The sequence below is a fragment of the Temnothorax americanus genome, unplaced genomic scaffold (assembly GCF_048541705.1).
Source record: "Temnothorax americanus isolate GAGA-0224 unplaced genomic scaffold, ASM4854170v1 Scaffold102, whole genome shotgun sequence".
NCBI lineage: Eukaryota > Metazoa > Arthropoda > Insecta > Hymenoptera > Formicidae > Temnothorax > Temnothorax americanus.
In genome coordinates, this window is record NW_027509234.1 from 267,089 (window position 1) to 288,537 (window position 21,449).

A 21,449-nucleotide genomic window follows, 5' to 3' on the forward strand; every position below is an offset into this window, starting at 1 on the left:
CCATATAAACACATGGTGTAGTGTGTGAGTCTGTTACTACGTTTACGCGAGCGTTACTTCTACTGTAGTAATTTACGATAATTCCTTCGCGTAAACGGGATTTTGTAGTAACTTACGATAATTTACTCCGCGTAAACGAGTGATATATCGTAAGTTACTACAGAAGTAACGCTCGCGTTAACGTAGTGTGTGTGTGTGTGTGTGTATACATCTTCCATCGCATAAATTCTGCAAATGCACTTTGCTTGAAAAATACATATGATATAAAGGCACAAAATAAAAATTTATGCAGAATTATTCTTATTGTTCTAGTACAAAGTAATAGGAGCATGATCCTGGAGAAGTCCCATGTCCGTGATATCGTCATCGTGGACGGGGCCTGGGGCCTACAGAAAAAAAAAAAAAATAATATATTTATGTGCGTATGCGTATCGTGCTCGTGCGATTGCGTATGCGTGTGCATGTGTATGAATATGTATGTTCAATTGCATTACGGTTTTATATGTAATATTATTTACTTTCGACAGTAACAATAAAAAAAATAACATATATTTCATTTATATATGTATTTTCGTTTATATTTCTCAACATTTTATCATCGAAATATTAAACAGAGTTTTTTGTCCTAATTAACATTACCGTTTTTTTTCTTCAAATATATCCTAGAATTCCAAAAAATCCTGATTTTACCATACTAAGTGTACGCTACCCAGTGTATTAAGAGAGAGAGGGACAGCAATGAGAGAGGGAAAGAGGGAGAAAGAGAGAGAGAGAGAGAGAGAGAGAGAGAGAGAGAGAGAGAGAGAGAGAGAGAGACAGAGACAGAGAGAGAGAGGAATAAATGGGTGCATGCAAATTACATACATAGAGAAAGGAATAATAATACGAGAGATATCTGTCCTTGTCTAACGAAGCATCTGTACGACATATCTGTCAAAGCTCGTTCTTTGAAACGGCTTCATAGATCGCAAAATCCTTTTACAGGAGTAAAGTTTAGGTACTAATGAAGGGTGGGATTGTAAAATAATTTGTAATAATTGAAAAAAATGTAAAATTGCCTAACGAGATATCTGTACCACATGGGCCCGATTCTCTAACGAGAAACATATGCGCAAACACTGCTCTAACAGAAAGGCTGCAAACTGATTTGCTCTGTCGCACAGTTTTTAGCCAATAAGCTTGCAGCTTTTCTGTTAGAGCAGAGTTTACGCATACGTTTGTAGATAGAAAATCGGGCCCCATATCTGTCAAAGCTCGTTCTTTGAAACGGCTTCATAGATCGCAAAATCTTTTTACAGGAGTAAAGTTTAGGTACTAATGAAGGGTGGGATTGTAAAATAATTAATAATAATTGAAAAAAATGTAAAAATGCCTAACGCGATATCTGTACCACATATCTTTCAAAGCTCGTTCTCTGAAACGGCTCCATAGATCGCAAAATCCTTTTACAGGAGTAAAGTTTAGGTACTAATGAAGGGTGGGATTGTAAAATAATTTGTAATAATTGAAAAAAATGTAAAATTGCCTAACGAGATATCTGTACCACATGGGCCCGATTCTCTAACGAGAAACATATGCGCAAACACTGCTCTAACAGAAAGGCTGCAAACTGATTTGCTCTGTCGCACAGTTTTTAGCCAATAAGCTTGCAGCTTTTCTGTTAGAGCAGAGTTTACGCATACGTTTGTAGATAGAAAATCGGGCCCCTAATCTGTCAAAGCTCGTTCTTTGAAACGGCTTCATAGATCGCAAAATCTTTTTACAGGAGTAAAGTTTAGGTACTAATGAAGGGTGGGATTGTAAAATAATTAGTAATAATTGAAAAAAATGTAAAAATGTCTAACGCGATATCTGTACCACATATCTTTCAAAGCTCGTTCTTTGAAACGGCTTCATAGATCGCAAAATCTTTTTACAGGAGTAAAGTTTAGGTACTAATGAAGGGTGGGATTGTAAAATAATTAGTAATAATTGAAAAAAATGTAAAAATGTCTAACGCGATATCTGTACCACATATCTTTCAAAGCTCGTTCTCTGAAACGGCTCCATAGATCGCAAAATCCTTTTACAGGAGTAAAGTTTAGGTACTAATGAAGGGTGGGATTGTAAAATAATTAGTAATAATTGAAAAAAATGTAAAAATGTCTAACGCGATATCTGTACTATACCACATATCTTTCAAAGTTCGTTCTTTGAAACGGCTTCATAGATCGCAAAATTCTTTTACAGGAGTAAAGTTTAGGTACTAATGAAAAGTGGGATTGTAAAATAATTAGTAATAATTGCAAGAAATGTAAAAATGCCTAACGAGATATCTGTATCATATATCTGTCCTGGGTTCGATTGCTGTGTAGGAACCAGACAATGTAGCCAACCCCGAAACTGCCCACAGCTGCGTGCGCCATCGCGCCATCTCTCGCAAGATCCGTGAACTACTGCTGTGACATAATTGCTGCTCTGCGTGAATATTTTTGTGAAAAATATACACGATCGTTTCAAAGCTCTCATTTTTATTCCAGGCTTTCAATCTCAATTTCAAAGGTACGTTATTGTTTGTGCACGTCTTCTGAAGGGTGGGAAAGTTTAATTTCGTACATATTACGTATACAACTGTTTATATCAGAAAATAAGGTTTTGAGGTGACAGCATTTTAAAATTTTTTTCAATTATTACTAATTATTTGACAATCCCACCCTTCATTAGTACCTCTACTTTATCCCTGTAAAAGGATTTTGCGATCTGTAAAGCCGTTTCAAAATGAGAGCTTTGAAATGAATTGTCGGTAATTTGGACGGCTTTAGCATCCCCTTAAGATTATTATTTTTTGAGATATTTAATAAAAACGAAAAATTTCTAATTTTTATTGAAAAACATATTTATAATAACTCTATGCAACTTTATAGGGCATAGAACAATTGCTCCTTCATTGCTCCTTATTGCTCCATCATAATTTTAATGATTTATTGCATTTTCATTGAAAAAATAACAAATTAATCATTTCACTATCGACCGCCTATTGTAACTATGGCTCGGCACGATTCCGTATAAAAACTTTTATTAATTTATCTATTTCGGCTAAATGCATGGTGTAAAAATAATTAATTAATTACAATTAAACGAATGACTCACAAACCTTTTCAATTGCACTTCAAAAGTCTTCATACGAAATAGATTTCATATGGTAGATTCTTTCCCGGATATTCATTTCCGGTCAAATACATACGAATGATCTTTGGCTATCTGTCTATTAGGCTGAGTTTCCACTGAGTTTCCATCATCCCATTTCATTACATTCTTGTGACGGGGTCGAAATGGGATGTTTTGATTGGTTCAACTCGGACGACGCGACGCGTGACGCGCTCAGTGGAAACTCAGCCTTAATCTGTGACAGAAGCACAGTATATACTGTGACAGAAGGGACGTTTCTGATTTCTCTGATATTGAGCATAATGCCCGATCTACAATAGCTGTAGTAAGCCTCAAGCTGTAAGAAATTGACCAATTACAGGCGAATGTGAGGAGAATAATCGACTGTGATTGGTCAATTTCTTACATCTTGAGGCTTACTACAGCTTACTACAGCTATTGTAGATCGGGCATAATAGTGTGATTAGATAAACTGAATACATTGTCAAATGATAATTAATGTGGAAGAAATGCATGTTCTAAATCATTGATGGAGATTAAGGATGTACTTGCATTATCGGCATCAAGTTGTACAGTTTTACAGTTTCTAGCTGGCGTGTGAGTATAATACGATAACAAATAACCTTGATAATTTACTAAGCATTTGATTTTTTATTTATTTAAAAAATTTATTATCGTGATTTATGTCTTACTTATTTAAAAATTTATTTAATTTAACGTTACATATTAATCTAGAGGATTATTTTTTTTCGTATGACCTATTAATTTACGTATTTTTTTATTCAAATGTAATTTATCGTATATATTATTTTACTCATTTTTTACTCAGCATAACACTGACATAATTGCACATTTTGTTAAAAAGATTTAATAAAATGTTAAATTAATACTTTTATTGGATATCTTATGAAACTACATTATATTTTACCATGTAGTAATAGTACTAATAGTTAAATTCTATTGGATTTGTCTATCAAACAAAGTCAATAAATTTTCTTGTACTTATTTAGATTGGTATGCAAGAAATATATTAGAAATGGTACAACTGGGGATAACTCGGGATTGGCCTTTGTGACGTGTTTCATGTCGTACGTATCGTAATATATAATCAAGCAATATTTGCCAATATTAGTAAATAACGACTTTAATTTAGAATTCTATTGTTATCATTACAGTTGTAGTCTGTGGCTAAGATATGGAATACTTATTGGAGATTCATTCATTATATCTGTAAATATATTTGGAACAATATTACAAATATGTTATGTATTAATTCATATTTTATACAACGTAAAAAGATCAACTACTATTAAGCAGTTTACAGTAGCGATTTGTTTGGTTTTGCTTGTATATCTGTACAGTATTTATCAAAGAGACAAAGTTTTAGCTGAGAGATATGTAGGATTTTTTAGTTGCAGTTTGACTATATTATTCTTTGCATCGCCATTGATATCACTTGTAAGTATGAAATAACACATCTTGTTATATGTATTCACAAAATCTTATTGAATAGTGTTCAAATAATGAAACTTTTGATTAGAAAATTGATCTTTTCTTTTTTATATTATACTGATTTTTATTATATATACTGCATCGGTAATCGATATTTGTAAATTTGTTATAGGCACATGTGATGAGAATGAAAAGCACAGAAAGTTTACCATTTCCAGTCATAATGACCTCCATGATAGTATCCTGCCAGTGGTTCGCATATGGATGTCTGCTCAGTGACCAATTTATACAAATACCAAATTTTATGGGTTGTATTTTGTCAGCTTTTCAACTTTCTTTGTTCTTGATTTACCCAAACAAACGAGCAGATCAAGCTTATTTTATATAAGAAGATTAATCATATATTTTGCTCTATGGATTAATCAGATCGATTAATACTGTATATAATGAAGTATTACATATTATAAATCAATAATTTTTCATAAAGTAGTATATTTTTATTTTATCCTGTGCTCTATATATATATAATATATATATATATATATATATATATATATATATATATATATATATAAGTTTGTATTAATTTTTCATGTTACACATAAGTAGCTCTTAATAATATAGGTACATATATTAATTGTTTGATCTTTTCTACATCAATTTTATTTAAGTGCGAAGAGAAATTCTTAATTTTGGATCATTAAGTCTTAATACCATTTCCAAACGAAGGATTCCGCACATTTTATAGGTGGTTCCGATTAAATTGGCTGAAATTGAAAAATGTGGTTTAGGTGGTGCTGATCAAAAGTTTCCACGGGTCAAAGTCCAAAAATTAAAACTATAGAAAATACGAAGGTTTAAAGTGAGTGTCGTTGGAGTTTTAGAAATGCTTGTTTTTGAATACATAATGTATAGTGTTAAATTAATATATAAATGTTTCAAATATATAATACTTAAATAAATATATTACAATTCTTTGTAAATGCATTCTGATTTACTTGGAATAATGTGTGCTTTAAAAATAATGCACTATCACGTTCCTTCGCTTTTTGAAACATTGCACCCGTTGGTAAAAGCAAGGTATTCAATAATAGTGATGGATAATTCTTTCTTATATTCGGAAGTTAAACGCATGCCATTATTCATGTTACAATGCTCCATTTTGCCTTCAGATATTTTAAAAGACTTGCTCAAACTTTTGTACATATGTATATCATGATACGCAAAAATTCCGTGATGTATTTACGTGATCCTCGACTCTAAAAAATCAATTGATTTAAATTTCCTTAAATCATATAATTTCATATAAATCTATATATTTTATCTGTTTGATTTATCAGATTTAAATTCTTACGATAGATGCTTTTGAACAGCATAAATGTTTCTGAAGACAAATATATTCTTTCGGATTGAGGTATATCATAAATTAAAGAGTTATATATATATAATATACATATATAAAACTAACAATTGACAGATAAATTGGTTCAATGTATGTAGTACGTTGTTCTTTTCTGTTTCTAATCTAATCATAATAGTAACTGGACAACACTACGAAACTTACAGCATTACAGCACTACAAAGTCTTTTGTAGTGTTAGTCACACTACACAACATATGCCATTATTCTGATATTATATTATATGATATATGTAATATGAGCTTGATTTATTTTCTCACACATGCACGCACAAAATTAAATAAATACACACACACACACATACAAAATATATCTATATATATAAAACAAAGTCGGGTTAGTTACACCATATAACTCAACAACGGCTGGACAGATTTTAATGATCTATGATTTATTGGATTCGTCTCCGCCCCAAATAGCATAATAACTTAAAAGAAAAGGGGGAAAAAACGGGCCGGGGCGAAGCCCGGCGGGGCATGCTAGTTTTAAATAAATTGTTAAATATTTTTTGTATCTTGGATAACATTGATAATTCGTTATCAAAGCATGATAACATGTACATGCCTATTCACAATTTAAAATCAAAACGATCATGAATCTTCTAATCTTTTCAGTTTATTTTTTTCTCAAAAATAAGTCCTACATGAGAAAATATACAGAATCATCACCTGGCTACTTAATTGTATATCAATAACTCTCTTCACTACAAATTCAAGATTAACCTCCCTTATGTTTCTGATTTCAAGAAGAAGTATGGCACTCTTATGTTTGTAGAAATATATTTCTTATATTATTTCTTTAGACTTGAAATGTTTTTAAGATATATTTATCTTTCGAATTAAGTTGTATACACTCTTTACAATACAAACCCTGCAACGTATGTACAAGGTATTAACCAATCAATTTTTAACACTTTATTTTTGATAGAAATAAATTTTCTAAAGAATAGTGATGGATAATTCTAATTTGCCAGCTAAAACGTTAATTTACTCGATTTATTCTCAATTTTAGCCGTGTCATAAAGCTTTTATTTTATATTTTACATTGGCAATTTATACCTGTAAAACTGTAAAGATTAAAATATTCTTTTTTCAAGATTACATTTTATAAGCATGCAGTCAATGTTTCGTACAATGTGTTAGAATATCATAATGTTGAATTTTAAATACCAGTTAAACATATATATTTGTTTTCTTATGTTTTTGCACCTTATTCACAAAAAATCTAATATATTTAATATACATACACTCTATATGATTCTTTATTTATATGATATAATAATTTTTAAAAACTTGAAATAATATAATACAGCACATATATGTATTTGCAAGTATGAGACACACTAACGTCCATTACATAGGTATATTAAATATATCGCTTTATGTACGCTTTCATGCATAAATCAAGATAATAATATTCAGTAATGATATCTATATATAATATTCACTTATCTATTTATTTATTTGTTATTAAAATAATAATTCCATAATAATACAAAAAGCCATCTTACATGACTGTCAAAATATAGTATAGACAGTACAAAGATAATGAAAGAGAAAAAGAAGACTAAAAATAATAGTAATAATACTGAAAATAAATAAAAAGTAAAGCCACAATGAGAGATAACACAATAATAGATATAATAATTGTAATGAGTGTTATAATAAAGTGTTATATCATAATTAATAAAACGTCAAGATTAGAATCAATATCTAGAAAGTACTTATATATATAATATTTGATATTTCATAACATAATTATACTGCAGGCTCGTAAAAAAAAAACAAATTTTACCTATCTCTGTCTTACTTTCTCAAATAAATTATATTTAATCAAAATTATTTATTTATAGAAAATAGTTTGAACATTAGACAGATCTTAATCTCGAAGCATAACATGTATTCAAATATAAAAGTATTAATACTTTTCGAAAAGTATTTATAATTTCTAAATTGCGAAAAGTATTAATAAAATATAAATATTCATTAATTCCTAATTTGCTAGATATATGACCTTAACTATGTCTCATCAAATGACGAGACTACTTTAACATTGTTTTTTTGTGATTTGAAGGATTCGATACCATCTCTTGTCACAGAAGTACCAGTAACATCCAAGTATTCCAATCTTGATGCATTTAAAGCCAAATGGATAAGACTCGAATTTGTTACACGTGGATAATTTCTGAAAAAGAACCATTTAAAGTATTTTCTATTTATTTTTCTTAAGAGTTTTTAAATTTTTCGGTATTTCCTGTCAAGTAAATCAATGACTTACCTAACGACTAATGTTTTAAGATTTGGATTATTAGATATCCGCCTATCTTCTCGTAATATTATCATTCCTTGTGGAGCAAGGAAGCTATTTACTACTTCCCTATCGCAAGTATCACTTCCAAGTGCACAGATTGCTCTATCTGATATCAAACATCGTTGAAATCCATAATTCTCAAAAGAAAATGCATCCTCGACTAAAAACTAAATTTAAAAAATTCTTTTTATAATGTTATCAGGCATTTTATACTTAAAAAAACATGTACTTATCGTTGTATTCAATACTTATAAATATACTTTCTTCAAATACCTGTGCTAGATTGCCGTCTTCAAAAATGGGTAATCGCAAAGCCTGTTGTTGTATAACCGCTTCGGGCGATTCTTCATTTCTCCATGTAGAAGGACATTCCAAATAGAGATGCGTTAGAGTTTTAGTACTACTAAAACAACCGACTTCACTATCTCCAAGTGCTGTATCCCGTAAGTCTAAAACCTAAAAATAAAACATAAAATATAAAATATAAAACATAAAAATATCTCTTTTTCAGTGGAAATAAAATGTTTTTCCAGTAAGATTAAGCCTAAGAATAATTGCTATAGTATGAATTAAAATATATATAAATAAGAAAAATATTATACCTCTAATGTCTTGAATCCAAATCTAGTTGCTAAACTAGCATAAGCAACACACTCGCCCAGACGGTGACACGAGTTCAATCTGAGTTCCTTAAGTTTTGGTATTTTGCTGATAACTAGTAAGGAATGCGGCGTAAACCATTCACAATTACTTAAGATCAAACACTAAAAATAATATTAAATGTTTAATACTATACAACTGCTGTAAATTATAACCTACAGCATAGAGAGAGAAACGATGAATAAATATCATGTATATACATGCATACATGTGTATTTATTTTATCATGTTTTGAAATAATTTTTTGTCCACATAGACGAATTTTTATTTCAAAAACTAAATATGTATATAAAAATCATAAACAAAATAATTTAATTATTGAAAAATAAATCGAGTGTCAAATATATATTACAAGTAAATGTATTTCATAGTATCAAAAATACAGAAACAATGTACTATTTTGGACGTTAAAAGATCTATATATGTATCTACATATAAAATATCAACTTACTGTCAAATTAGGCATGTGAAGATCCATTTTAAAAAAATAAGACTTATTATTCTGTAAGTAATTCATTTTGCAGCCTTTTAATGAAAGCTTTTCGATAGTACATGGAAAATCTGTTATATGAATCTGTAAAAGTCGCATTGTAGTAGATTAAATATATATTCTTTTATGATAGAAGGAAAGAGAAAGACAAAAAGAAAATAAACACCTTCTTTTTATATCAATAAACATTTTAAACACAAGAATATGATATGAGATTATAAACATTTCTATAATATACCTTATCTCCATTGATGTAATATTCTTCAATAATCAATTCTTTAAGTTGGTCGCATAGCGTTTTCACATTGTTAAAAAATTTTTGTGTAAGAGATGAACCTTCGCGACAAATCAGATTGCCACGTATTGCTAGACTCATTGTTATTGGCTGTAAAAACTTCATGTACTGATTCAAATTATCTAAAAGTATAGGGTTTGTTCGAAAATCTACTCTTCTCCACAGAGTTCTGTCTTGCGCTAACTGCGCAAATCTTTGACAACATCTGTGATTCAAAGAAACCAATTATAAAAAAAAACCATCATAAAAGGTTTAATATAGAAGATATGATAGAAATAAATGCAACTCACAAACTGATCGCCATGAGATCTTGCGGATGTAAATATTTCAATATATTAAGTAAAACATCATCCGAGAATTCAAGAATGTTTAGAGATGACGTTCTTCCATTAAAATTTGCAAATTCTTCAAGTTTTATACGTTTTGTATCTTTGCTACTAGATGGTTCAGGAGAAAGAGACTTACTGCGCTTTATTTTCATCTTCTTCCTTTACCTGTAAAATATAAAAAATAAACGTTTTTAAAAAATTAGCGACATGTATAAGAGAACGTACAAATAATTCATGATTCTACAATTTAGAGAAGAGGCAATCTTTTTTTTCTATACAAGTAACTATAAATATCACGAAGAGTAAGTAAAAAATTTTAATGCGTGTACATAAAGCATAATTTAACTATGTTTTTAACTATATTTAACTATATTTTATTCTGTTTTTTCTATAATTAATATATTTCAATATTTTTTTTTGGTAAAAAAGTTGTTCTTGCTCATTTGCTTTAACAATGATATAACTCGTAAATTGTCATTTTTAGTTGTCTGCAAAAGAATAAGAATTTAATACTGAAAGAAAAGCTAATACGTAGCTACTTTTATTCTTTTACAATCAGTTATTATACCATAGGCCATAGGCCTGTTTGTTTTAGCTGAACTTGTTGCACGGTTCATCTTTCCTCTTTTCCTTTTCTCGTGCTGGAGAGAAAAGAAGAAAAGATGAACTATGAAGTTCAGCTAAAACAAACAGCTTATATCACTTTTAAAATTAATATTACAAAATTTTTTAATGATTCAAAACATTCAAATTCATTTTCTGGAAAACTTGGATAAACGATATATGATAAATAATATTTGCTTAGAAAGAGCCTTTGTTAAACAGTAATTATAAACTTTGCTGCATATTTTCATACAGAGTTAAATAAAATTGATCAGATTAATTTTTTGTATTAATAAAAGAAATACCAAGACACAATAAAAATTTAATTTATTAAACTTGAACTGCTGAATAATCATTTAAATCATTTTTCTTAAAAATAGTAAGAAAATCTTAACCAATCACATGTATATATAGATGGTAACTGCTTTCCTATTCCGTAACTCTAAGTATCGTTATCGGTTATATTGTCGTTGCTGAGCTTTTTTACCATATAGTACACCTGCGCAACGACAATATAATAATAACGACCTTGTCATGAAGAGTTACAGAATCAGGACACAGACGGTCGATTGTGTACTTATCTTGAAAAAAGGTAAAAATGACAAAAGTGAACAGATTTATTAGATTTCGACAAATAAAATCACAGATACTCTAGCGAATTGCCTTACTTTTGTAATTTTTAATGATCGTTTAGTTCTATATATATAAAAAAAATTACTTTTACACTTACTTATTTTCTTTTTTCTCAAATTTTCTTTGCATAAACATTTTATGTATATTTAATATAAAAAAACACAAATAAGCAATGTTAATTTCATCTTTATCAAAATTCAATGTCAAGTAGTCCTTTCTAAGTTTTTTTATTATAAACAAATATAGAACAGGAACGTGCGATTGATTGTAAATCTGTGCTAGTTAAATCTTTTTCTCTAAATCTGAAACTTTGTTAGAAGACACAATTGCAAGAAAATTACTAAAGTCAAATAGTTGAGTAAAAGTTCTATCTATAATATTCAAGACATAAAATATTATGAAGTAAATCAAAATTAGTATGCGACATAAATATAAGCAAATGTACATAATATATATAATAAAAGCAGGGGGGTTTTTTCCAGTTTGTCCTCGGGTGAGGACGATTAGGCGCCTTCAGCACTAGGCTATTTGGCACAATTGATCTAAAACTAATAATGACTAAAACTGCGCAGTATAGACTCATTCACTCGTAATTCCTCACACTCTAGACTGTGTACGTGTATGGGTGTATGTATAATTGTTCGTGTATGTCCGCGGTGTTTTGAACTCGGTAATGCCGTGGGTGCGTTAGGCCCAAGGAACTGCGCGGATCACTTCCCCCTGCGGCTTATAATAAAAGCAATATATTTATAGGTTAAACTTGGCAGCCACGCTGGTGACGCTGGTGCCTACCATGAGCTGATAAAGTGATATTACCTAATCTCCCATAAATATAAAAAATAAATATTTAGTTTATAGAAAAAAGACGTTTCCATATTTTTGATATATCAAGACATCCTTCTATTTAAATGACAAATTTTTTTTTAGTTTGTAAACAAAGAAGGTATTAAAAATTCTTAAAACATGGAGATTCAATCACTCTGAATAACACTGACTAAACTTTTGGCTGCGATTATACAAAGCTCTGAAAATATGAAGGACAAAGCTACTTTTTAAAAAACTCACTCTTCATAAATATATATATATATATATATATATATATATATATATATATCCTTTCTCTTCTTTCAATTTCTAATTTCTATATAAGAATGATAGGAAAGCTCACACATCAATATGGACAAAATTCAATATAATACATATAAATAAATCGTTACGTATCACGCATAAATCTTGTTTTTCCGTCGCACTTACCCCACGAACGTTTTAACACAAATGCGTAACTTGACGCTTAGCACAGCGTCACTTTCGAAGCCAAATCTTATTCGTGTAATGTAAGTAAATATGAGGAAGCAGATAATAACCACACAAGAACTGTTATGCTGACATTTCGTGATCAATGAATGAGTATGCTGTATGCCATTATTGTTGTGTTACAGAAGGGACCACGGACCACGGTCGTGAATACAGGTCTGGAAACTCTATTAGTGGGGGGTGAACTCGCTTAGTGAAGTCTGAAGTCATTTTATGTAGTTGACACCATCACCACCTGGAGCGCTGGAGGTTAGTGATTTTTTAAATAACGCAAATACATATTTGGGATTTGGGTAGAGATCCTATAGTGTAACAGAGATTCGCCAATGATCACGTGATCGTGAGATGACGCTGATTGGTCAGGGTGAATTGTGCTTATGTAGCTGCTGCGTAGAAATACAAGGGTATGCTCATACCGTGTCAGACCACTGCGCATTCCCACCACTTTTGTTTAAGCTTACGTCATATTCGTGTAGCATCGGAATGAATCGGATGTACTCGGTGATTCGCAATGGCTGCGTTCGCTCGGTTCGCTGTTTATGTCGAGTAATTCGTGATTATTACAGTGATTGTGACATACAGTTTGTGATTATTACAGTGTACGCAATGACGTGTAATGTGAAAGGGTGTGGGAACTATCTGGCAAAGACCAGAAAGATCGAAGGAAATAAAATAAAATATTTTTCCTTCCCAAAGGATCCAGCACTGTGCAATAAGTGGCGTCAAGCATGCGGAAAAGAAAATATTTCACCAAAAAATGGTATGTACTTTTGTATAGTAATAGTTGCTTTCCATTTACACTCAAGTGATCTGAGTCACTCAGATATGTGAGTATTTTTATACTCAGGTAAGATATGTCATTTTGTATTTACCTGCTTATTTTGGTGACAAAGCTATCGCATAATAATAATACCGGTCCATAGCCTCACTTTTAATGTGAGTTTATTAGATTCATTAAAGCACATGGTCTCTGTTGAGGACGATTAGTTTTCGCGCTTCTCGAACTTTCGCGATCGGAATGCTGACACGAGGTCGGCACGAGGCGGGCCGGGATAGACCAAACCACCCCTCTCTTATCACCTGTGCTCCTGCTCCGAATTCTGTCGCAGATATCAGCTACCGGCGTGCGAGTGTGTATCGTCTTCAGAATAAATGCGACTTTCATACATAACGGTCTGATTTCTCTGTGCTACCCTATCTCTCGCAACCGTGCGTTCCCAGATTATCGCAACAGTCTCGATTGTGGATAAAAACTCAGCTGAATCTCACTTGCCATCATGCAAAAGGAACGTGCATTTAACTGAGTTATGACGTCACAAGTGAGAATTATCTGAGTTTTGATGTAAATGGAAAAGCAACTAATATTGTACCACAGATTTCTCTTGTTTATTATTATAAGCATATATTTAAGAATCTTAAACCTTGTTTGCTTCAGCTAGGATATGTTCGAAGCATTTTGCTGATGAAGCTTTTACGAAGCCCTTACAAGAACATCTACTAGGTTATTCACCTACACGAACTAGGAAGATACATCCTGATGCTATCCCGACGTTGCATCTCCATGCAGTACCTCCACTAACATCAAACGAAAATGTGTTAGCTGAAACAATGCCTTTGCCTGTATCAAATGAAGTTTCGATGGATGTTGAACAGACACCAGCATCGTCCAGTATAGAAGAACAGACACCAGCATCGTCCAGTACAGAAGAACAGACAGCAGCATCGTCCAGTACAGAAGAACAGACACCAGCATCGTCCAGTACAGAAGAACAGACAGCAGCATCGTCCAGTACAGAAGAACAGACACCAGCATCGTCCAGTACAGAAGCTATCATGTTACAAATGTAAGTTATAAATTACTGTTCCCATCAAGCACAAAGTATACCCAGCAAATAAGAACCGTATATGTGTCAGTAATATAACATCGATATGTAATGTCAGCTCAACCATATTTACACAGTTACATAACAAACCACATAAATGTGCTGACATTACATATCGTTATTATATTACTAATACATAAATATATATAGTTCTGGTTTGCTGGGTGTAGTTTTAAAAGTAGCACTATATAGTTTTATGCTTTCAGACGTCGTCTAGAAGCCCAGGTAGCCGCACTGAAAATACCGAGAGAGGCATTACTATGCCTCATTAGGACTAGGACATATATTAGGCTGCGCGAAATGAACCGAGCGATTGCAATCGCAAATCACAGGCAAAAAAAAAGAAAGATGTCAAAATTTACTAATAAAAAACCTGTATATTAAATATTTGCATTTATTGTTATTTGATCTTTTATCTGCATATTTCCTCTGCATATATAGTTCTTTATGTCGTACGCCACAATATATTTTTGTTTTGCGTCTCAGCTGACAATTCTTTTCCAATCGTTTTCCGACCAGTTTTGATTAAAACTAATAATTCGCAGAATTTTAATAATAAATGACTGGAAATTAAAATCTCGTTTTATGTGAAATTTTTCCGTACGTCGCAATGATTTTTATTCAATGCACACAATTCTTTTTTTCTTAATAATAATAATATTTTCTGTAATATCATATATTTAGACAAACCCACATAAAATAATTATAAAATTCGTCAAATAACAATAACGTTTCTAACATCTACAACGAGAGACAAATTCGGGAAACGATGAGCGTTTATCCGTATGTCACGTGCGTTTTTTATATTTATATATTTTCGTTTATATATATTTATTTATTTATAAAACAGAATTTTCTCTCACATAAATGATCAACATTATTTTGTATTCACATATTGTCCGCTCAAAATGCTTTTATAAATGACTATTATAGATTCGCTGCTTAAATGTGCCGCTCAGTGTGACGTAAGCTTGAACAAGTCGCTGATTGGCTGGGTTCGGAAATATGCGCAAGAGCATACCCTTGTATTTCTACCATGGTGTGAATCTGTTGATTTGTAAAGGTTACTGATGCAATCGCATTTGGTCAATTCGTCCCAAAAGGACTTAAAAATTGTGGCCGTATCAGGCCGTATTGTGTCATCTTGTGTGACAGAAATCAAGTGCCAGCTTCGTTGAGAGGTAAGGAAGAAGAAGCTTTTATAACCTAAAATTATTTCCATGTAAATTAAATTAAGTAATTATTAATATTTAATTTTGAGCAATATTTTTTTTGTTATTAATAATTAGATTTTGTATATTTTTTAAGTCCAAACACACATTAATATAAATAGTATATTTTTGCTGTATTAATATTTTCAACTTTTTACTCATAATAGAGATGTTTTACTTTAGATGTCTCAAGTTTAATGCTCTTAATTTTGATTACATTATAGATAAAGTAAATTCTGAAAAAAATGGCCTGTTGCGTTAAAGGATGCAGCAGCAGAGGAGGCAGAAAAGGAGACGAAAAGAAAAGTTTGTTTACACCTCGTACAGTAAGTATTTATATTCAAAGAAGTACTTTGTTTCAAGTTTTTTCTACAGTTAGAATGAAACACACGATGCTTTTTTGCCTGCTAAATTGCTTGCAAGCTCTTGTGCTAGCGAATTGGCAGACAAAATGATTATCAACTCTGTCTATTGATTCGCTAGCACAGGAGCCGGCAAGTAATAAAGCACATAAAATAGTATTGTGTGCTGTAAGCTTGAGTATATTTACTTTAAGCATATTCGTTTATTACTGACAGTTCACTATCTATAATGTGCATGACATAAACTATAGATTTACAGTACTGGCAATGAACTGTCAGTAATAAACAAACATGCCTTTTATGTTATTTATTTTATTTCAAAACAAAAATTTAATTTTTTTTATAGAATGATATGTTTATCTCATGGTACAATATTATGTGTACAAAAAATGTACAAATAAAAAAAAGTAGTAGAATTTGTGAGTTGCACTTCAAGTCCGAAGATATTATTAAGGAAGATGCATTTTTACAAAAAGAATATAAAACTAAAAAAATAATAAAAACTTGTTTTCTGAAAACATTAATTGTTTATAATTATAATATACATATATTTTATACCTATATTTTTTTGTAAGTTTAATACCAAGTTAAACAAAATGTTTATTTTAAAAACTAAAGCACACAATTTTATTTTATAATACAATTATTTTATAATACAATTATTTTATAATACAATTATTTTATAATATGATTTGTTTGACATTTATTTAATTTCCAATTTCTTTATAAAAATCATATGTGTATATATATATATATATATATATATATATATATATATACATAATTATATACATACACGTGTAAATATGTATACATAATTTACATTAAAATAACATAATACCTGATATGATACTCTTTGATCTTTCATGATCGTACAAATATAACAATTTCAGTATCTAATATGAATTGAACTATCGAAATAAATATTACATATTACAATTAAATTTACATTTAAGCTATCTTAATTTCACGATTGTTACTTTTTTCTTATAATTTATCAACAACTTGTAACAATTCATTTCAATATTTACAATTACAATAAATTTTGAAAAAGAATGAATTTCATTATTTATATAAATATTAACCTGTCTATTTGATAAAAAAAGCAATTCTTTTTTTTACACTATAATCACTTTCTACTTTTTGGAAACCAAAAAACTTTTCATTTCCTCTTGAATAACTCCACTCTGTAGACGGAAGAGTTATCAACTCCAAATTATCTTGCAAATATTTAAAATATATATGTCTATTCTTATGTTCCATTGTGTTTTATTCTTAAGTTTCTTATGTTTCTCTACTTGTATCCGGGATTCGTCTTTTTAAAATATATTTAATTATATTAATTTTAATTAAGGTAAACGTATTTAAATTATATATTTCATTTTAATTTTAACATTTATTTTTGCTTATTTATAATTATATAATATATACTTATGCGTATTATTATTTATTTTAGTATAGGCCCAATGAAAAACGTTTTTATACGTTTATAAAATATTATATTTACTTATGAAACACATTTCTGATATATTTTACATTTATTACCGTATACTAGAGAGCCTCGTAGGGAGAGAGTGGCGAACTCGTCACGTGACCCCCTTTCCTCTGATTGGTCGCGGGCGTTAAAGCTCCTTGTGACGTAAAGAAGAGGTTAAGGCAGGTTAATGTTTACAAACTGTTACAAACTAAGGTTCCGTCGCGTTACAGCAATCGAGTCTCCGTAAGTGATACATTATTATTAATACTGAAATTAATACTGAATACGAAAAAATTTGCCCTCTTCGATTTTATATACATGAAATAAATTCAGTTTTCAGTGTTTCCTGCATATTAAAATGCCTGGCAGGTGCAGTGCTCCAAGATGCACAAATTCAAATAAAGAAGAATTTTGTTTAACAACATTTACTCAAGATCCTAAATTAAGACAAGAGTGGATCGATCGATGCTGCTGGAATTCCGGATTGGAACCCTCCAAAATCAGCTGTATTATGCGAAGTTAGTACTGAAGTGTATGTATGTATAAATGTATTTTGGTATAACAGATATTTTTCTCTAATGTACTTGTACCTCTCATTTTAGGTTCATTTTCGTCCATCAGCGTTATACTGCGTGGGCAACAAGAAATTTATTAAAAAGAATATCATACCAAGTTTCTTTTGCAAGTGTGATGGATCTATAAAGAGGAAACCTCTTGCAGAAATTCAGTCGAAAGAACTGCAATGCAATGAATTAGTTGAATCTCTTCCTCATAAAAAAGTATTTTCAAGGAATAATTTCCCAAGCAAGTTTGAGCAAGAAAATAAAAGTTTTGAGGAAGGCCAGTGTGTCAATGAATTTAAAGAACATAATTATTTTTCTGTTCGCAAAAATACTGAATGTACTACGTTTCAATCTTATAAGAAAAGAAGAACTGAGAGATATGTTCATACCTCAGATTGTATCATAAAGAAGAAACCCATTACTGTAGATACATTGAAGAAGGCATTATCTGAAAAAGAAAATTCTAGATCAGATTCTGATGCAGTCGAAGACATAAATACATCACCAGAAATTATTCGAAATGAAATATTGTCGACGGAGAGTTCGCCTAGTCTAGAGGATTCTACGTTGAAGAAGGCATTGTCTGACAAAGAAAATTCTAGATCAGATTCTAATGCAGTCGAAGACATAAATACATCACCAGAAATTATTCGAAATGAAATATTGTCGACGGAGAGTTCGCCTAGTGTAGAGGATTCTACATTGAAGAAGGCATTGTCTGAGAAAGAAAATTCTAGATCAGATTCTGATACAGTCGAAGACATAAATACATCACCAGAAATTATTCGAAATAAAATATTGTCGACGGAGAGTTTACCTAGTCCAGAGGATTTTAAACTATTACAAGAAAAATTAAAAATGGCTGAGAAGGAAAAAGATGCCCTGAAAAGTAGAGTTAATTACTTAGAAAAAGAAGTCGAAAAAAGTACTTATATAATTAATAAAGTTTTTAATAAAGACCAACAAGAAGCAATTTTAAAAGGTACTACAAGAGGTTCCAAGTGGTCGAATGAAACAATCAAAAAGGGACTGAAATTACACTTTGCATGTGGATCACACGGTTATAAGCAGATAATTGAGCTTGTTGCTCCATTCCCTGCATCAAGAACTTTAAGAGAAAAGATAGAGCACATCAAATTTCAACCAGGGATACTTGAAGATATCTTTAAATATCTAGAATTGATCGTTCCTCTTATTCCGCCAAGATGGAAGATTTGCGGTCTTGTTTTTGATGAGATGGCGATTAAAACGCAGCTTGAATTTGATACAAGTACAGGAATGTATATTGGAAATGTAACGTTGCCTGGCAATACAGAGAAATTGGCATGTAAATCTTTAGTTTTCCAGTTAGGTTGGGTTGGCAAATAAGTTCGTTCGGTTTTTTTGACTGGTATAAAATACAATTTATTTAATATACAAAATGTATACTAATCAATAATGTATTGACCATTCTTTTCTATGACTTCTTGCCATCTTTTTACCAATTTCATAATCCCACCTTCATAAAACGTCTGAGGTTTACCGGCAAAAAACTGATCCAGTTGCGTTTTAACAGCTTCATTATTAGCAAAGTTTTTCTCGTTCAGAGAATTTTGCAGCGACCGGAACAAATGATAATCAGAGGGTGCCAGGTTCGGTGAATAAGGAGGGTGAGGTAAAACATCCCAGCCTAGCCTTAATAATTTGTTCCGAGTAGTTAATGAAGTATGGGGTCTGGCATTGTCGTGGTGGAAGACGACTCCTTTTCGATTTGCCAATTCTGGACGTTTTGAACGTATTGCTTGATTCAATTTCGTTAATTGGGAGCAATATACAGTTGAATCGATCGTCCTGCCTGATGGTAAGAGCTCATAATAAATGATACCTTTATAATCCCACCACACTGAGAGCATAATTTTCTTTGGGTGTAATCCTGCCTTCGAGGTTGTTTGTGGTGGTTCACTTCTGCTTCCCCATGATCTTTTACCTACTACGTTATTGTAGACGATCCACTTTTCATCTCCCGTAACCAACCGCTTCAAAAATGGATCGTTTTCTTGGCGTTTCAGCAGCGCGTCGCAGATGGAAATGCGAGCGGTTAAGTTGGCCTCGGTCAATTCGTGCGGCACCCAAACATTGAGACGAGAAACGTATCCCAACTGACGCAAATGGTTTTCTACACTTGTGTGGGATATATTAAGTGTCGTAGCAATTTCTCGTACTGTTTGCGATGGATTTTTGTCGACGGTATTCTTTATTACAGCTGAATCAATCTCTGCTGGACGACCAGAACGGAACGCGTCACTAACATCAAAATCTCCAGAACGGAATTTGGCAAACCATTTTTGACACACACGTTCTGTTAAAGCATCGTCCCCATACACATTACAAATCTTTTTATGAGCTTCCGCAGCTCGTTTGTCTTTTTTGAAATAAAAAAGTAAAATATGGCGAAAATGGACGTTTTTTTCTTCCATATTTGCAACCGTGCAGTACGCACAATACTCTGGTATTAACCGGCGTATGTTTACAAATAGGTTAGGTGGAACGTCGCTTTTCAGCTGCGCAGGCGCGTTGTGCGATAACGCTGTAGAAAAGAGATAGTAAACCTACTCCGATTAAAAAACCGAACGAACTTATTTGCCAACCCAACTGGGTTTGGACTTGGTTTTCATTGGAAGCAGTACGTAGCTTACCACTTCACTCCACCTTCTTCAATGAATGATGCAGTTAAAGAGGTTATTATAGAAATACTTCAAAAGTGTCATCATATAGGTCTGAAAGTAATTATTTTAGTCTGTGACATGGGAAACAGAGGATTGCTCACAAAAATGGGGTTCAAGACTACAAAGGCAGATATGGTGTACGCTGTGCCACATCCTTGCGATCCGGCGGTTACGTTACAGTTGATTCCAGATCCTGTTCATGTATTTAAGAATTTGAAAGAAATGGCTATGGAAAGTCAATTTATTTATTTGCCACAAGATGTTATAGAACTATACAATTTACCTAGTAATGTTGTTGACATGGGTCATGTTGAATGGTTAGAATCATATCAATCTGAAAATTACAAAGAGATAAAACTTGCGCCGAAGTTAAACAAAGCAGTGTTAAGACCTAGCCATTTCAATGGAATGAAAGTCTCAAATTCTACTAGCGTTATAAATTATTCCACTGCAAATGCATTAAAATTTCTAGTCCAAGAAGGTGATGGAATTCCAGAAATGGAAACAACAGCCTGGTTTATCAGGTTGATTAAAAAATGGTTTGACATAATGACCGGAAGAAATCTCTACCATGCTTTAAGTTTTCACAATCCTCA

At 31.5% G+C, this 21,449-nt stretch overlaps 3 protein-coding genes and 1 pseudogene across 5 annotated transcripts; 3 read left to right on the forward strand and 1 right to left on the reverse strand.

Moving 5' to 3' along the window:
* The first annotated feature begins 3,411 nt into the window (after nt 1-3,411).
* Nucleotides 3,412-5,571, forward strand: Slv (sugar transporter SWEET1). The gene is made up of 5 exons (XM_077416044.1): nt 3,412-3,433; nt 3,603-3,744; nt 4,158-4,235; nt 4,323-4,605; nt 4,772-5,571. Exons 2-5 carry the CDS (start codon nt 3,677-3,679, stop codon nt 4,985-4,987), a joined length of 645 nt encoding a protein of 214 aa, XP_077272170.1. The 5' UTR covers nt 3,412-3,433; nt 3,603-3,676; the 3' UTR covers nt 4,988-5,571.
* Nucleotides 5,572-6,388: 817 nt separating this feature from the next.
* On the reverse strand, nt 6,389-12,850 carry LOC143902788 (uncharacterized). Its single transcript, XM_077415966.1, has 8 exons — nt 12,593-12,850; nt 10,064-10,267; nt 9,717-9,978; nt 9,440-9,562; nt 8,931-9,092; nt 8,602-8,784; nt 8,296-8,495; nt 6,389-8,202 (listed from the first exon to the last, which is right to left on the reverse strand). Exons 2-8 carry the CDS (start codon nt 10,252-10,254, stop codon nt 8,037-8,039), a joined length of 1,287 nt encoding a protein of 428 aa, XP_077272092.1. The 5' UTR covers nt 10,255-10,267; nt 12,593-12,850; the 3' UTR covers nt 6,389-8,036.
* A 231-nt stretch (nt 12,851-13,081) lies between these two features.
* Nucleotides 13,082-14,920, forward strand: LOC143902806 (uncharacterized). 2 transcript variants are annotated; one of them, XM_077415986.1, is made up of 3 exons: nt 13,082-13,412; nt 14,092-14,496; nt 14,742-14,920. In XM_077415986.1, the coding sequence occupies exons 1-3, from the start codon at nt 13,381-13,383 to the stop codon at nt 14,917-14,919; spliced, it is 615 nt and encodes a 204-aa protein (XP_077272112.1). In that variant the 5' UTR covers nt 13,082-13,380; the 3' UTR covers nt 14,920. The 2 variants fall into 2 exon arrangements, with proteins under 2 accessions (XP_077272112.1, XP_077272105.1); XM_077415979.1 differs by having other exon boundaries at nt 13,089-13,412; nt 14,088-14,496.
* Nucleotides 14,921-17,924: 3,004 nt separating this feature from the next.
* On the forward strand, nt 17,925-19,610 carry LOC143902783 (uncharacterized; annotated as a pseudogene). Its single transcript, XR_013258476.1, has 2 exons — nt 17,925-18,103; nt 18,188-19,610. The product of XR_013258476.1 is annotated as an uncharacterized LOC143902783 (transcript).
* Nucleotides 19,611-21,449: the final 1,839 nt, after the last annotated feature.

Excerpts from the sequence above, each read along its gene's own strand:
- LOC143902788 (XM_077415966.1), bottom strand. The coding sequence starts at position 10,254 with ATGAAAATAAAGCGCAGTAAGTCTCTTTCTCCTGAACCATCTAGTAGC. Across the intron at positions 9,979-10,063 it reads GATCTCATGGCGATCAGTTT|ATGTTGTCAAAGATTTGCGC; the intron begins GTGAGTTGCATT and ends TTTGAATCACAG. Across the intron at positions 8,785-8,930 it reads TTGGATTCAAGACATTAGAG|GTTTTAGACTTACGGGATAC; the intron begins GTATAATATTTT and ends TTTTATTTTTAG.
- LOC143902806 (XM_077415979.1), top strand. The coding sequence starts at position 13,136 with ATGAATCGGATGTACTCGGTGATTCGCAATGGCTGCGTTCGCTCGGTT. Across the intron at positions 13,413-14,087 it reads AAATATTTCACCAAAAAATG|CTAGGATATGTTCGAAGCAT; the intron begins GTATGTACTTTT and ends TGTTTGCTTCAG. Across the intron at positions 14,497-14,741 it reads GAAGCTATCATGTTACAAAT|ACGTCGTCTAGAAGCCCAGG; the intron begins GTAAGTTATAAA and ends TTATGCTTTCAG.
- Slv (XM_077416044.1), top strand. The coding sequence starts at position 3,677 with ATGGAGATTAAGGATGTACTTGCATTATCGGCATCAAGTTGTACAGTT. Across the intron at positions 4,236-4,322 it reads TTTGTGACGTGTTTCATGTC|TTGTAGTCTGTGGCTAAGAT; the intron begins GTACGTATCGTA and ends TTATCATTACAG. Across the intron at positions 4,606-4,771 it reads CATCGCCATTGATATCACTT|GCACATGTGATGAGAATGAA; the intron begins GTAAGTATGAAA and ends AATTTGTTATAG.